The sequence below is a fragment of the Alexandromys fortis genome, unplaced genomic scaffold (assembly GCF_014885135.2).
Source record: "Alexandromys fortis isolate MF-2015 unplaced genomic scaffold, M_Fortis_MF-2015_v1.1 scaffold_1, whole genome shotgun sequence".
Classification (NCBI taxonomy): domain Eukaryota; kingdom Metazoa; phylum Chordata; class Mammalia; order Rodentia; family Cricetidae; genus Alexandromys; species Alexandromys fortis.
The window spans coordinates 12246908-12264263 of record NW_026067927.1 but is presented as its reverse complement, the minus strand read 5'-3'; the positions used below and the strand labels follow the sequence as shown (position 1 = coordinate 12264263).

Genomic DNA, 17356 nt, shown 5'->3' with positions numbered 1-17356 from the left:
CTGTGAGTTCGAGACCAGCCTGGTCTACAAGAGCTAGTTCCAGGACAGGCTCCAAAGCTACAGAGAAACCCTGTCTCGAAAAACAAACAAACAAACAAAAAAATTTGAGGCTATAGCCATGTGGCTGTGGTGGTGGTAGTGCACACCTTTAATCCCAGCACTCAGAAGACAGAAGCAGTTTATCACTATGAGTCCTGGGCCAACCTGGTCCATATAGAGAGTTCTATGGCAGCCAGAGCTACATGGTGTAAGGCCCTGCCTCAAAAAGGAAGGAAGGAAGGAAGGAAGGAAGGAAGGAAGGAAGGAAGGAAGGAAGGAAGGAAGGAAGGAAGGAAAACTTGAGACTTAAACAAAAAGCTGGAGTGAACTGTATCATAGACAACTCTTTACAGGTAAAGTGGACACACTGGCCTTCAGCATGTGTACAGTCATGCATCTCTTGTGTTTGTCATGTTGTACCTCTTGATAGAGGTATGTTTTGAGATATGTATTAGTGGATATCATTAGCAGGTTGGTTTATGTAAGCCAGCCATTGTATAGCCTTATTCCTAAGCTATAGACGTCGAAAACATGTCACTGTATTGGAATGCTCCAGGCAGTTGTAACATAGTGGACAATTTGTGTGTTTGAACACAGAAAAGGCGCGATAGAAATAACTAGAAAAGATTAGCAATAATAGGCCTGCATAAAGGCATTTAGTTTGAATGGACCTTGCAAGACTTGAAAGTTACTGTTGGTTAGTAAGCAAGTGATCAGTGAATTCTGGGGTCTAGGATAGTGCAGCACACAGTTTCAGATCTTCTTAACGCTGTACATTAGGCTGCACTAAATTGACTGGCATTTCTCCTTTGGGTGTGTATGCGTGCCATACATCCCTGTATAAACTAGAGGACAGCCTGGGGGAATCAGTTCTTTCCCACCATATGGGTCCTGGGCGTTGAATTTGGGTCCTCAGACTTGGTAGCAGGCACCTTTACAAATTAAACCATTTCCATTCCCTTTGTCCTTTCTGTCCTGTTCCATATACTGCTGTATTTTACTTTTAAAACCTAGTTGGTTTTTTTTTATTAAAAACTAAGTCGTCCATTGTACAACATAGCTGTGGCTGCCTAGTTAAGTAAGAAGATGAAAAATCCTGGATAGAAAAATTGGTTTTGTGGGGCAGGATTGGGAATGACCGTCAATTCTGGGACTCTGTGACTGTCACAGGCCTACAGAGAGATGATTGTTGTTGTTTTGTTTTTGCTTTTGGTTTTTTTATTTTTGGTTTTTCGAGACAGGGTTTCTCTGTAGCTTTGGAGCCTGTCCTGGAACTAGCTTTTGTAGACCAGGCTGGCCTCGAACTCACAGAGATCCGCCTGTCTCTGCCTCCCGAGTGTTGGGATTAAAGGCATACACCACCACCACCCGGAGAGATGATTTTTGAATAGCAAGAAGAAGGCAGTTTGGTTTAACACAACTCCATCTGATGTTAGCTCAAACTTCTGGAGTCTAACCCCCAAGTAGTTTATTTTTGGCATATTTTAGCACGGCACAATTTGGTGATGATTAACTCATTCTGCATATACAACAAAGCATACATAAACTCCCTGAGGAACATGCAGATCAAACATGACTACACATAAACTCCTTGTAAAATCCATAAAAATGGGTTCTATAGATTGACTAAAAGAAACAAGCTTATGATAAGGGTCTGGGACAAGATCAGATGCCTAAAAAAGTCTAGCCACATGGCTAGCACAAAGGCCTGTAAGCTCCCAGCCTTTCTGGGTAGATAACAGGGTGTGTATTCCTTCCCTTGAAGGAACAGCCATGTGTACTAACATTCCAGGTTTCTCTAATGCTCATCTGTGAGCACAGAGACCTCTGTGCCTCCTATAACCAACAGTCAAGAAGTTTGCAATAGTTTTAAGAAATTATATATCTCATATCCAATTAGAATCAAGAATAGAACTTAAAGTACAGTAATATTAAGTAAAATTTGAAGCTAAAAGAAGTAAATGTGTCTAGTAGGCACAAATGTTTGATAGTGAAAACCTATAAGTTGTCTGTGGGGAAATACTCGTCAAGTGTTAATGGTTGCAAGTTGGGGTGTTACAGCGTTTCTGTAGTTTTGAATTCATGGCAGGTTGGAAAAGTTATGATGTTTCTTTAGTTTTTCCCAGGTCATGAGTCTCGGGCTACAGAAGCCCTATGTTGGGCAGAAGGACAGCGGCTCTTTAGTGCTGGACTCAACGGAGAAATTCTCGAGTATGACCTACAGGCACTAAACATAAAGTATGCTCTGGATGCCTTCGGAGGACCTATTTGGAGTATGACCGCCAGCCCCAGTGGCTCTCAGCTTTTGGTCAGTAAGCAACTCTTGGTTATTCCAAATAGAGTAGTTTTATGCCCACTCAAATGTCCTTCCTCATGTTTATGTCTTATAGAAATTCCAAGCTTAGCTAGGTATCAAGACTCATAAGACAAAATATTAGAATTGGCAATGAAGGTTAAAAATCCCTGGTCATAGGCTGGAGGGATGACTCATCAGTTAAGAGTACTGACTGCTCTTGCACAGATCCTGGATTGGTTCCCAGCATCCACACGGTGGCTCACAACTCCAGTTCCCAGTAGTTGGAGACCCTCTTGTAGCCTCTGTGGGCACTGCACAAAAGTGATGCACATACATACATAGAGTCAAAGCTCATACAAACAAACAATAATAAATTACTGCTCACTTCGCCCTTATGCTGTTAGCTTGGTTTTATGGAAGATTTGTACACTGTGAAGATGTGTTGCTGTGATTGGTGTAATAAAAAGCTAAATAGCCAATAGCTAGTCAGGAGGTATAGGCAGGACTTCCAGGCAGAGAGGGAAAGTCAGAGGAGACACAGAAGCAGGATGGGCAAAACATGGATTAATAGAAATGGGTTCATTTAAGTTGTAAGTCTAAAGTAAGACCAAGTTTTCATAATTACTAATAAGTCTTTGTGTCATTATTTGGGAGCTCGCTGGTGGGACAGAAGAAGACTTACTACAGCTTGGACCTTGTTTATTCCTTTGTGAAATGTCAGGGTTAATTAATTTCAGAATTTTCTAAACTTCTTTGGAACTAAGAGATGTAGAGACTAGTTTTGTTTTGATATAGTTTGTATTTTAATAGTAACTTTTGTTTCAGAAATATGGGGTGTTAAGTCCTTTTGTAGATTCACTGCACTTGCGTGTGTGTGTGTGTGTGTGTGTGTGTGAAGTTACATTTATTATTTGTGATGGGGGTTGAGGCATCTGTGCTGCGGAGTGCTTGTGATGGTCAGCGGACAACTGTGTAAGTTGGTTTTCTCCTTCCATCTTGTATGTCTTTGGGATCAAACTTAAGTTATCCAGGCTTGGCAGCTAGCCTTTTCCCAATGAGCCATTTTTCTGCCCTGACATTTAATTTTTTGCGATGTCTTTTTTTTTTTTTTTAATATTTCACTTGTACTAACTTGTATACTATCTTATGTTTCCATCTGGGTTTAAAGGTCAGTAGATCTTTTACTAGGTCATGGGTCTCTGGCAGGTATGTGTTAAATCCTACTTTTATTCTATGTCATATGCAGAAAGTTGGCCACTTCTGACTAGACTGTGTAGTCAACAGGAGTATACATACCAATTTCTTGAGCATAGGTCCCCTACCCCCTCTGACAAGCTGTTTGGTTTGTTTGGTTTTAGGGTAAGTGATAGCTTTTAGAGAAGAAACAATGTATATATTTGTGTGTGGGAATAGTGGTCCTATAGAAGACTCATTTAGTCTGTTTTCTATCTCTCTTTCTCTCAATAGGTCGGATGTGAAGATGGCTCTGTGAAACTGTTTGAGGTCACTCCAGACAAAATACAGTTTGCAAGAAATTTTGATCGGCAGAAAAGTAAGGGTTGTTTTTGGTGGGGTGACCAGTAGTCTCAACAAGAAGTTACGTTTTTGCGCCACTAGGGAGAGGGTGTTTTCCTGCTGCTATAAATAATGTTTTGTATATATACTTTTTTTGTGTGTACAAGGAAAAGTTCTAGGAGTTCTACATCTCATTATGTTGCATAGCTGTGATTGCCTGGTTAAGCAAAAGTACAGAAAATCAAAGTAGAAAACTAGTGTTTGTGTGAAAGTCAGTGTTAGCTATAGTGTATATCTTATGGTTTCTGTTGTTGTGATAAATTCCATGACCAAAAGCAACGCAGAGAGGAAAGACTTTATATCCGCTTAGAGCTCCACAGAGTCCATCGTCAAAGGTAATCAGGGCAGAAACTCAAGCAGGTCAGGAATCTGGAGGCAGGAGCTGGTGCAGAGGCCATGGAGGGGTGCTGCCTTGCTCGGTCTGCTTTCTTACAGCATCCAGGATCTCTCATCCTGGGTGGTCCCCTTCCACAATGGAGAAAATGTACCACAGCTTTGCTTACAGGCCAGCCTGGTTGGGTTTTTTTTTTTTTTTTTTTTTTAGTTGAGGGTCTCTCTTCCAAAATGACTAGCTTTGTCAAGTGGACATAAAATTAGGCAGTGCACCCCTACAAAAACTCCTGTTTTGTGAAATTTAAATATTTGTATGGAAAGTCTTAACTGATTTTGTTTTGTTTTTTATCATTAAATGATGTCCTTGAGGCTGTCCCACAAACCTTGCTCAGCCAACTCAGAAACACCTGCAGAAGGGTGATATTGGTCCCAGTGGACTGGGATCTACCATATGAATCCACAATGGAGAAAATGTACCACAGCTTTGCTTACAGGCCAGCCTGGTTGGGTTTTTTTTTTTTTTTTTTTTTTAGTTGAGGGTCTCTCTTCCAAAATGACTAGCTTTGTCAAGTGGACATAAAATTAGGCAGTGCACCCCTACAAAAACTCCTGTTTTGTGAAATTTAAATATTTGTATGGAAAGTCTTAACTGATTTTGTTTTGTTTTTTATCATTAAATGATGTCCTTGAGGCTGGTTCTGCCTCTACTTCCTGAGTACTGAGATTACAGATCTGCACAAGAGAGCTGTGATTCCTTTTTCCCTTTTCTTCTGGTTTTTGTGAGACAGCTTCTCATGCTGTGGCCCGCACTTGCCTGTTACTCTGTGTAGCCCTGACTGCCCTTAAACTCATGCAGTCCTGCCTTAGCAGTGTGATTACAGGCATGCACTTCTAAACTTGGCTGGCCGTGGTTTGTTTGTTTTTATTGTTAGCTTGTTTTTCAAGACAAGGTTTCTCTGTGTAGCCCTCACTCTCCTGGAACTCACTCTGTTGACTAGGCTGGCCTTATACTTAGAGATCTACCTACTTCTGCCTCTCAAGTGGTGGAATTAAAGGCTAGCTGTGGTTCTTAACCCTACTAGCCAGTTTAAATGTCTCGGTGAGTATCATGAGCAACTGCTGCTGCTTGGGCTCTGGGTTGTAAAGTACTGAGCACCATGGTACTTGAGGCTTTGAAGTCAAAATAGTCCCTGCTATCTCTACTTGTAGCACAGAAACCTGTCAAACACAGTGCATGAACGGAGATTTGTGATTGTGTAAAACTTGATTTACAAACTGAAAGCAGACTGTAGACTGCCGATGCCTGTGCCTGTTTTGGAGAGTAGTGAGCATGCTGTGTGTTCTGTGTCCTTTAGTAATAGCTATCCACTGGAACCAGATTTTTGTTATTTCTCAATTGGAAAGGTGATACAGTACTTTTCAGTAGATGTCATAGAATTAGTCTAGTCAAGTTGACAAAAAAACTAATCAGCACAACCACCAAAGAAAGACAGACAGACATGCTTAATTATGGTTGATTAACAGCAGGGATCTGTTCTGAAAATACAGTGTTAAATCATCCCATCGTATGAACATCATCAGGTATGCTTACACAAACTCAGATGGCTGATGTCACTAGATGATAAGGTCTTATGAGGCCGTCATCCTGTAGTCAGTGCATCCTTGTTTGTAATGTTAATACTTGTGCATGACCATACATGTATCTGGGCATCCGTGCAAGTATGTCTCTTTAATCTGAAGTCAGTATCTGTGCACATTGAAATTTTGTTAGGTCACAACCAGATCGTTCTCAGAAGGATGTGTTTATTTTACATATTTTCCTCAACTATTTATACATTAGTAAAACAAGTTGTCAGATACTCCATTGTGGGACCCAGGACAGTACATCTGCTGCGGGGAATGAGAAACTAACACTGAATTGCAGAAGCCATGTAGGTCGCTGTGGGAGGAGAGCTCAGTTTATATGTCACCTTTTTTCTTGTTTTATTACTCCTAAGGTCGGATCCTAAGTCTCAGCTGGCATCCTGCTGGTACCCACATTGCAGCTGGCTCCATAGACTACGTTATCGTGTTTGATGTCAAATCAGGTGACTGTTTTCTATTTGGTACATTTGTGTTGTGGTGTTGTCAGATCTACATCTCTCAGTTTCTGAGAGCTCGACACTTTGTGACGCTTTCAATGAATGTGATGACCTAACTTCTCATTAATCTCTCCACATGTCCACCACAAATTTTGCCCATTTTCCATGTGTATTCTGTATATGACTAAGTCTGTCTGTCTCTGTCTATTCTGTGTTATATGTACGTATACATGCCTTCATAGGTAGTGACAAGAGAAGAACTTTAGAAGGACTCGGGCTCTTTCTGAGGCACAGTCTCTTGTGAACCCAGGGCAGGGGTGAGTCTGGTTTTTGTTTTGTTTTATTTTGTTTTTAGAATAGGCCAGCAAGAAGCTAGTTCCGGTGATCCTCCAGGCCTGCGATCATAGGCCTGAAGGGACCATGTCCAACCTTTACACGTGTCCTGGGATCCAGACTTCTCTCTTTATTTTTTTTTTAAACCTGTGTAGTAAGCACTCTTAACCACTGAGCCATCTCTATAGCCTCTCATTCCTGTTTTTGATTAGCACTGCTGTATTTGGGGGATCTTCATTCTTCCATAGGATACAGCACTTTCTTCGTAAGAGGATATTACAGTCCCATTTACTCTCAAGTAATACAGCATTTAGTGTGTGTTAACTAGGATGTCTATGTGTCCGGGAAAAATGGAATATAAGGTAGAGAACCATGACTTTCTTTTCTGTTCTTGACCTAGAAAATTGGCTATTAGACCCCTTCAGTGGTGACGTTGCCTTTAACCTCATATTTTTGTACATGTTTTTGTACAGAGACAAGCCAGTGATGGTGCACACCTTTAATCTCAGCACTTGAGAGCCAGAGGCAGGTGGATCTCTAAGTGTAAGGCCAGCCTGGTCTATAGAGTGACTTCCAGGACAGCCAGAACTACATACAGAAACCTTATCTCAAAAAAACAAAAACAAAAAAACTTGGGTAGTAGTTTGAGGCCAGCCTGGTCTACAAAGTGAGTTCCAGGACTGTAACACAGAGAAACCCTGTCCCAAAAAAAGCAAAGAGAGTGTGTATGTGGTGGGGATTGGTATGTCTCTGTTTTTCTTTTTCCTCAATGCTTGGTTTGTATGTTTCTTTGTTTTGTTTGCCTTTAGTTACACATGCCTATAGCCACAGAGTTCCTTAAGGCTTATTACCAAAAGAGCAATCTCCTATGCCCTTCTCCTGATCCCCAAAATAAACCACTCCAACCGTTAGCTGATTCTTTTGGGATTTATCTCTGCTGTACACGGCATATTTATAAATCTACATTGTGATTTTTTTTTAAATTATACACGTTATTGAATTCAGCATCAGAGTCTTCCCTGTGTGCCTTCTGCTGTAGTATCCGTCACACTGTCTCCTGATCTTTGTGCTTATTTGTAATTGGTCCCTATCATCGTGGCCAAGTGAACTGCTCTCAGAGGAAGTTACTTTCCTTCCTGTCTGCTTCCTGTTGAATATTCCCATTCTCCCTACATCTCTGCCACTTCATCCATAAAGTCTTTGAGTTGTATAAATTGATACAAACACATCTGAGTATTTCGGTGTTTTTATTTGTTTTTTCGTGCCATTTCTATGTCCTTAGAAATGAGTCTCTTTGTTTTAACTTCTTCCGGTCTGGCTTAGCCACTTGGGTCGTGCTGCACAAGGTGAGAAAGACATGTGTTTCCGTCTTTCTGGAGTCCCTTTTGCTGCTGTATTGTTTAGGATTCTTCCTTTCCTTGTTGGGAAGTGTGGTGCCCTTCTGATTATTGACCCTTTGGCCATACAGAGAGTTAATCTTTTGTTTGGTTTCTAGGACCTTTGAGCATGTGCCTTTTTTCCTTTCCTTTTCCTTTGTGGGAGTTTTCTTTGTTTCTCTGCTGGAGCTCTAACCCAGGCCTTTAGGCCCTAGGTGAGCCTCTGCTCCTGAGCCCTGTTAGACATTAGCTAAAATTTTGGTTATTCTTGTTGTATTAGTCTGTTTGTTGTAGATGTGGTTGTTTTTTTGTTTGTTTGTTTTTTCTCGTGTCAATCAGTTGTGCTAGATACGTAGGAGATTGCTTTAATTCAAACCTTCTGTTTGGGGGAAATTCTTTTAATTACTTTGTAGATCAGTTTCTGTTTTCTCTTTCTTCAGTGTTGGGTCTTTTTTCTTAGCCACTCTTATTTTTCATCTTTTTTACTTTTTTTTTTAAATATTTATTTATTATGTAATCAATATTCTGTCTGTGTGCATGCCTGCAGGCTAGAAGAGGGCACCAGCCCTCATTACAGATGGTTGTGAGCCACCATGTGGTTGCTGGGAATTGAACTCAGGACCTTTGGAAGAGCAGGCAATGCTCTTAACCTCTGAGCCATCTCTCCAGCCCTCATCTTTTTTACTTTTATTTATTTTATTTATTGTTCGCTAATATAAATTTGTCATCTTCATATCTTAATGTTTGTAGTGAAATTTTCACTTAGCCACCTCCAAAGGTCTTTTCTGTTTTTAGCTGCTGGAGCCTGTGCTAAGTTTGTGTTCTGTGGTTACACCTGCAGCCTCTGAGGCTGTTCGTTTCTTTCTAAGAGTTGGGGTTTTGGTTTTTTGGTTTTTTAAGGCAGGGTTTCTCTGTAGCTTTGGTGCCTGTCCTGGAACTAGCTTAGCTCTTGTAGACCAGGCAGGCCTGGAATTCACAGATCCACCTGCCTCTGCCTCTTGGGTGCTCGGATTAAAAGTGTGCACCACCACCACCTGGTGGGGGGGTTGTTTTTGATTGTGTGCGTGTGCAGGAATCTGCTAGAGCTGTAGTTAAGTGCTGTGTGGGTGCTGGGAACCAAACTCCAGTCCTGCAAGAGCAGAAAGTGCTCAACAGCTGACCATCTCTCCAGCCCCCCACTCTGAAGCTGTTAGTGATAACATTCCGCAACTGTTCTGCACCCTTCCTGACCCACTGTTCATTTGTTTGCCGTTTCTGTTAGTCTGTTTGGCTTTTCTTGTTAGAGGAAGCTTTTTCCGCCCGCGTGTGTACTGTTTGTTCTTATTCCATCAGTGGGACTCTTGAGCATGGTCTTCACTGGGTTGCCTGTTTGGGGAATCTTAGAAATAATTTTTTCTGTCTTGTGTGACTTGGTTTCTAGAAATCAGTCAGTTGGTTTTTGGTGCTGGGAATTAGACAACCCTGGCATCGGCATCACACATCTCTGCCCTGAGCTGCATTCTGAGACTCTTTTTCCAGTCTCCTACCTGGTTAAGTGCAGGCCTCGCTGTCCCTGCTCTGAGGAGAAGAAATCTTCGTTCTCCGTGTTCTTACCAGTTTTAACTTGACCCTGTTTTCCCTCTAGACACCCTGTCCCATACTTAGTTCTCCATACCTTTTACCTAAGATTCTTCGGTTGAGGCGGTGTTTGCGTACTATCTGCTGCTTACTCAGGAGATTGCTACTTCAAGGGTTCGCAGCCTCATAGAGTAACTTTCAACTGTCCCACTTTGGGGGCCTCTCATCCTCTCGTTTCCTCTTCAGGTCCCCATTCAGGAGTTTTAAAGCACAGCTGCCATTCACTGACTATGGATGTCCAGGCCTCTGACTCATCACCTTAAGCTTGTCCGGGCAGCTTTGGGAAACTGAAACTAAACACCACCTACATGTGTGCCTTTCTTATTTTTCAGGGAGCATTACTCGTAAGATGGTTTTAGATAGGCAGCACCTGGGAGTGACGAAGTCAAGGTGTATTGTGTGGGGCGTTGCCTTCTTGTCCGATGGAACTGTCATAAGTGTGGACTCTGTTGGAAAGGTGCAGTTATGGGACTCAGCTACGGGGACACTTGTTAAGAGCCATGTCATCGCAAATGCGGATGTGCAGTCTATTGCTGTCGCTGATGTGAGTATGCTTCCAGCCCAAGTGGTCCCTGGACTTACGGTCCTCCTGCTGAGCCTCCTGAGTAGCCAGGAATATGACCTTATATCCTCAAGCCCAGCTTTCAAGTCAGCCTTAGGGTCTGGTCTGTCTTTTCTCATATATTGCCTATGTAGTTTAGAAGGATTCAGTTTTTTCTCACAACTAACATGTTCCTTATTTAAATCTATTTTAGGTATTTTATTTCTTGTACTGAGCATAGTTTGTATATAGTTATGTCACCTAATGGCAGGAGCACATCCTGAGAAATGTATCAGTAGGTGATTTGAACACTGTGTGAGCATCAGCATATACTTAGGCAAACAGGTAGTAGGAAAGCTACTATGTTGCACAACTAATGTACCAGTTGTATGTGCTGTTCTTTTACACAACCAGCAGCAGAGAAATCTAATTCCTTCTAAACCACATAAACAATGACCTAGCACCTACCATGTTCTTTAGTAGAAATGTTTAACTTTAATAAATGTTTAAGCTGGATGGTGGTGGTGCACGCCTTTAATCCCAGCTCCTGGGAAGCAGAGGCAAGTGGATCTCTGTGAGTTCAAGGCCAGCCTGGTCTACAGAGTGAGTTCTAGGACAGGCTCCAAAGCTACACAGAGAAACCGATCTCAAAAAAATAAAAAACAAAACAAATTTAACTTCATAAAGATGTTATTGCTAGGCTATAGCTCAGCAGATGATGACATTTGTCACCAAGGAAGGAGATTAGAACAGCCAGGACTACAAAAACAAACAAAAAACCCAATAATAGTAAGGAAATTTATGCTTTATACAATCAAATAAAAATACTAAGTGCCTTACTTGAAACTATAAGTTTTTATTTTTGTTTATTTTTTTTTTTAAGAATTAGAACCAGGCAAAGAGAAACCCTGACACAAAAAGAAAATAGTATAAATATAATGTTTGTTTGTGAGGGTTTTTTTTTTTTTTTTTTTTTTTTTTTTTTTAGTTTCTTTGTGTAGTCCTGTCTATCCTGGAACTCGTTCTGTGAACCAGGCTGGCCTCAAACTCAGATCTGCCTGTCTCTGCCTCCTGAATGCTGGGATTAAAGGCGTGAGGCACCACTGCCCAGCTTTTTTTTAAAAATGTGCATTGGTATTTTACCTGCATGTGTGTCTGTTGGATCCCCTGGAACTAGGGTTACAGTTGTAAGCTGCCATGTGGGTGTTGGTTGAACCTGGGTCCTCTGGAAGAGCAGCCAATACCCTTTTAACTGCTGAGTCATCTCTCTAGCCTTTTTTTTTTTTAAGTTGGGTGTGAGTATGGATATGTGCACTGGAGTGTAAACGTCAGAGGCTTCAGATCCCTTTGGAACAGAAGATGGGAGGTTGTAAACTGCATTCTGTGTGCACTAGAAACCAAGCTCAGGCCCTCTGAACGAACAATAGTGCCTAACTGCTTAGCCATCCCTCCAGCCCCTGTAATTCTTTTTTTTTTTTTTTTTTTTGGTTTTTCGAGGAAACCTCTCTGTAGCTTTTGGTGCCTGTCCCAGAACTAGCTCTTGTAGACCAGGCTGGCCTCGAACTCCCAAAGATCCGTCTGCCTCTGCCTCTCATGTTGGGATTAAAGGCGTGTGCCACCACCGCCCGGCAGCCCTGTAATTCTTAAGATCTTACAGCAAAATAAAAATTTCCAACCAAACCAAACTTAGCGTACAATTAAAGGGTGTGTGATCGTGTGTTCTACAGCAACAGCATTGTGAATAATGTTTTGTCCTACATTTTGGCAGCTATTGTATCACTGGGTAATAGGAACTTTTGGTTCATTAGACTTTTATGGACCATGTATTTGGTTTGTCATTGAATGTGTAGCATGTGACTGCATAACACATTGGCAATACTAAGTGTTAACTTTGTCAGCAGGGGGCAGTTGCTGCCTATGTCTGAGCTTGGTCCTCTGATGGAACTGCCTTCCCTGGAAACTTCCTTCTTTCTTCCCTTTCACCAGATATGGTTTCTCTTTGTAGCCTTGACTGCCCTGGAACTCACTCTGTAGACCAGGGTGATCTCAGTCTCACAGAGATCTGGGATTAAAAGCATGCACCACCTTGCCAGGCAGGAACCTCCTTTCTAATTCAGGGCATGAGTTTTTTTTTTCCCCTGAGCTGCCCAGATAGAAAACCAGAAAGAATATTTTTTTCCATCTGTACCTGTTATGTTGACATCTACCCCCTCCTGATTTAATTTCTCAGCAAGAAGACAGTTTTGTGGTGGGCACAGCCGAAGGCACAGTATTCCATTTTCAGCTGGTCCCCGTGACTTCCAGCAGCAGTGAGAAGCAGTGGGTGCGGACAAAGCCGTTCCAGCATCACACTCACGATGTGCGCACTGTGGCCCACAGCCCGACAGCTCTGATATCAGGAGGTAGGTCCTCCCCCAGCTCTGGCTGTTTCTCTTCGGGTAGCATTTCTCTCATCGTGTGCCTTTGTTTCAGGCACAGACACACACCTAGTTATTCGTCCTCTCATGGAGAAAGTGGAGGTAAAGAATTACGATGCTGCCCTCCGGAAGATCACTTTTCCCCATGTGAGTATCCCCTCTCGCCTTTAGTATCTCTCCATCCCTCTGTCCAGTCAGACTGAACAGGCTCACACTTCCTAAAGCTGTCTTCATTCTTTTCTGAGGCAAGCTTCCTTAAAAACAACAACGACAACTTGCTATGTATATATGTACATGCATATTGTGGCAATGAGGTAGACCCAGTTTAGGTGTTAGGGGAGGTCTGCTCAACTGTGGGGGATGATACCATTTATCTTGAAAGGAACGCTACAAGCCTAGCTTCTCCACCTGAATAATAGAGCCCACCCTTAAAAACAAGTTCAGGACATTTCTATAAAGTACAGTTAATAGGAGAGGGGTCAGAGATTCCTTCATATGACCTGGGCTCATCTGGCAGCTAGTACCACCAGTCAAGAAGAGCCAACACTCTGTTCTGGCCTCCTCAGGACTGTGTGAATGTGATGCACGGAAGTTCATGCAGGCACAACATCTATATACATACATTTAAAAATGTTTTTATGAATTACCGTCATATTTCATGCATGTGGTTTAATGACGTCGGAGACATAGTCCTCATTCCTCCCCCACCTCTCTTTAAGACAGGATTTCACTTTGTAGTACTGACTGACTTTGAACTCCCTGTGAGGCCAGACTATTCTTGAGCTCATCAGCCCTCAGGAGCCTTATTATTTCCTGATTATCTCTTTAATTATCCTACTTTGGATCAGTGTCTTTTCTCTTGAATTCCTTTTCAGCAATTTCCTCTTTTTTTTCGTTTGTGAGACAGGGTTTTTCTGTGTAGCTCTAGCTGTCCTGGAACTCACTATGTAGAGTAGACAACACTGGCCCAGAACTCGCCTGCCTCTGCTTCCTGAGTGCTGGGGTTAAAGTTGTGCACCACTCTGACTAGGTTCATTGTCTCCTTATACTAACATCTGTGTCATTGCAATGTGTTCTCCATTGGAGCGCTTTGTTCAGGCTGGAGAGATTGCTCAGTGGTTAAAAACACTGACAGCTCTTCCAGAAGTCCTGAGCTCAATTCCCAGCACCCACATGGTGGCTCACAATCTGTAATGAGATCTGGCACCCTCTTCTGGCCTACAGCCATACATGCATACAGAACACTTACATAATAAATAAATATTTATTTATTTTTAGTGATCTTTTCTCATTTTACATACCTGTCCCAGTTCCTACTCCTTCACCTCCTCCCATTCTCCCCACCTTCTCTCTATCCTACCCCCCCCATCCACTCCTCAGAGAGGGTAAGACTTCCCATGGGGAGTCTACAAAGTCTGACATATCATTTTGAGGCAGTACTGAAGCCCTCCACCCATATCTAGGCTGAGCAAGGTATCCCTCCAAAAAGAATGGGATCAAAAAAGCCAGTTCAAGCACTAGGGATAAATCCTGGTCCCACTGAAGTGGGGGCCCCCCAGACTGCCCAAGCCACACAACTGCCACCTACATTCAGAGCTTCTAGTTTCATCCTATGCAGGTTTCCCGCTATTAATCCGGAGTCAGCTCCCTCTTGCTCGGGTCAGCTGTTTCTGTGGGTATCCCCATCGGGGTCTTGACCCCTTTGTTCATATTATTGCTCCTTACTCTCTTGGACTGGTCTCCAGTAGCTCAGCCCAGTGCTTACCTGTGGATCTCTGCATCTGCTTCCATCAGTTGCTGGATGAAGATTCTATGATGACATTTAAGATAGTCATCAATCTGATTGCAGAGGAAGGCCAGTTTAGACACCTTCTCCACTGTTGCTTAGGTCTTAGCTGGGGCCATCCTTGTGGATTCCAGGGAATTTCTCTAGTGCCAGGTTTAACACTAGCTCCCTAATGGCTCCCTTAATCAAGATGTCTCTTTAAAAAGAAAAGAAAAAGAACTTTGATTATTCCTCTTATTTAAATTAAAAAGCCTTTGGTTATTGTCTTCAACTTAAAGCCCCCCTTTTTTTATTTTTTTATTTTTTTTTGAGACAGGGTTTCTATGTAGCTTTGGAGCCTGTCCTGCCTCTGCTTCCTGAGTGCTGGGAGCCCTAAATTCTTAATGTGTCTCTAAATCCTGTGTTGATCTTGGACTGGCCCATTCCCCCAGCCTGTCAATTCTAAAAGTTACTCTCCTCAGTGTTTTTGCATCTGACCTGTTCTGCGTGTTCTTTCCTCCCTGGAACTTCTTACCCTGCCTTCTCTGCTTGACTAATCTTTGCCAGTGAGCCTCATCTGTGTTTGTTCCACAAGGCTAGGGTAGGTGTCCTTTCTGCTCATCCTGTGTTTATTCATGTTAAATCTTGTGGCATACTTGTCACTTTTTTAGAACCATCTTGAGATGAGTGGCTATTTCAGTCACCATTGTGTTCTCAAATCCTAGTACCGTGGCTAGACTGCGATGGGACTTGGGATATATCTACCAAAATGGGTTTGGGGGGATTGTTTGGTTTTGTTTTGCGGGAGGTGGGGGGGGGTAGGCCTGGGTCTCACTAAAGTAGCCCAGTCTACCTTGGAACTCACTTTGTAGACTGGCCTTGAACTCACAGAGATATACCTGCCTCTGCTTGGGGGTTGGGGGGAGCTGGCCACAATGGATTTCAGCAATAGGGAAGAGGCTGTTGGATGCTGCTCTTGCCTCTGGAACTGAAGCAGCAGGTGACCACATTGGCCCTTTTATGAGATTTCAATTCTTGAATGCAGCGTCGTCTCATTTCCTGTTCAAAAAGAAGGCAGCTTCTCCTCTTCCAGTTTGCTCATCACTTGGAGCTTTGGAGACTAGGATCTACAGTTGCAACAGGTAAATTGGCGGAAAGGTTTGTGGGAGTTTTTTGATGTTTATTTGTTTTTTGTTTTGTTTTTGACTTAGTTTTAAAAACTGGCAAAATTTTAAAAACAGTAAAAGGAGGGGGGGATATCAAGATGGGCTGGTGCCTACCTCAGAAGTAAAGTGGGAAGCACAGGCCTCCAGGTCTGCTGCAGCATCATCCAGCGCCTACACAGAAGGAAACTGGGAAGAGAGTGAGTGAAACAAGAGAATCAGAAGTTCAGGACCAGGGAAGCAGGGAGACCTGTGTCACAAAGTAGAGTGGAGCTGGCCACGGTGTGTGCGCCTTTCCTCCCAGTCTCAGTACTCTCCCTTTGTGCAAGCACTCAGCTGGTCTCCCTAAGGAATTCCAGGCCATCCAGGGCTACATAGTCAGACGTGAACTGTGAAAAAACAAAGTGGAGAGCAATTGAGGAAACGCCTAATGCCAGTCTGACCTGCACACACGTGCATACATTTAGAAGGGTGGACTTTTTTACTGTGTCTGGGAAATTACGATTTTTTCCATATACAAGAAAAAAATTATTGAATGTTAAAACTTTGTTTTGAAATCCTGTCTCGAAAATTTAAAAAAAAAAAAAACAACTTTGTTTTGGTTTTCTGAAATAGAATCTCATTCTGCAGTTGAGATTGGCCTTGAACTCAGCGATCCTAAATGATGAGATAACCATGAACCATTGTGACTATCTAAAATCTTAAGATAGATATCAATTTTTTTTTTCTGTCCTAGAACTCAGTCTATTGACCAGGTTGAGTTCAACTAGGCCTTGAGCTCACAGAGCTCTATCTTCATGCACAACCACACCACCTGGCCTTTTGTTGTTTTTCCTTTTTTTTTTTTTTTTTTTTTTTTTTTTTTTTTTTTCTGAGATAGGGTTTCTCTGTGGCTTTGGAGCCTGTCCCTGGAACTCACTCTGTAGACCAGGCTGGCCTCAAACTCATAGAGATCCACCTGCCTCTGCCACAGCCTGGCTAAACTCTTAAGAGACAACAGCCACGCCGGATTTGAGGCCAGCCTGGTCAACAGAGTGAGTTCCAGGACAGCCAGGACTACACAGAGAACCCTGTCTCAACCCCCATCCCCCCAAACAGAATTTAAGCTTCTATTAGACGCATGTAAGAGTTAGTTGAAATGACGGTTGGGGAGTCATACTTTGCCCTGGCCTGACTTCTGTTGAAAGCTGAGAAGGTGGAGTGATGTGCAGTATGGAAACAAAGGCCCCACGACTTGGGGAAGAGTAGCCAGTTTAGGAAGGGTTTAGAGTGTACTAAAACCTGCCTCTGCCCACTGCAAGTCTGGGAGAAGCTATGGCAGACTGCCTTAGAGTCAAAGTCTCCTTGCTGCTCCTCACATGGCTCTCCAGATTGTGATGGCACGTGTGGGTAATGTGGGTAAACCTGACCTCCTGGTGGCTTGGCTTTAAAATGAAAAAAGTACGAATTTTCTTTGGTGACAGAAAGCTCAAAGTTTCTGTTTTTAGGCAAGAACGGAGACACTCTTCCACTCTCTAAAAACGCAGACCATCTGCTGCACCTCAAGACAAAGGTGAGGAAGGTCCATGCTCCGCCCAGGCCCAGAGCCCTTCTCCATTCTGAATCTGAGCAGCACTCAGTCTGAAGCCCAGACTTTGTCATTTTATCTGAAGGATTGTGTCACTGGTGTTTATAAGTTAGGTACTGAGAATTTGATAAGTGAGTACAGGAATTGGGTTTTCCTTTTTATATTATAGAATAGCATGTGTGTTTCTAATAATTAAGGCAGTGAAAGGTTGTGTGGTCAAGTGGAGCTTCAAGCTCACCCCACAGTTTACTCT

General features: G+C 42.6%; 1 protein-coding gene across 2 annotated transcripts in view; it reads left to right on the top strand.

The window, feature by feature from the left end:
• Window positions 1-17356, top strand: part of Utp4 (UTP4 small subunit processome component) — a 43395-nt gene that overhangs the window by 13719 nt on the left and 12320 nt on the right. For both annotated transcript variants that reach the window (XM_050143785.1, XM_050143786.1), the window contains exons 3-10: window positions 2156-2347; window positions 3803-3887; window positions 6241-6330; window positions 9983-10194; window positions 12422-12593; window positions 12664-12755; window positions 15419-15515; window positions 17024-17088. In XM_050143785.1, coding sequence (XP_049999742.1) covers window positions 2156-2347; window positions 3803-3887; window positions 6241-6330; window positions 9983-10194; window positions 12422-12593; window positions 12664-12755; window positions 15419-15515; window positions 17024-17088 — 1005 coding nt within the window. The remainder of the gene's footprint in view (window positions 1-2155; window positions 2348-3802; window positions 3888-6240; window positions 6331-9982; window positions 10195-12421; window positions 12594-12663; window positions 12756-15418; window positions 15516-17023; window positions 17089-17356) is intronic.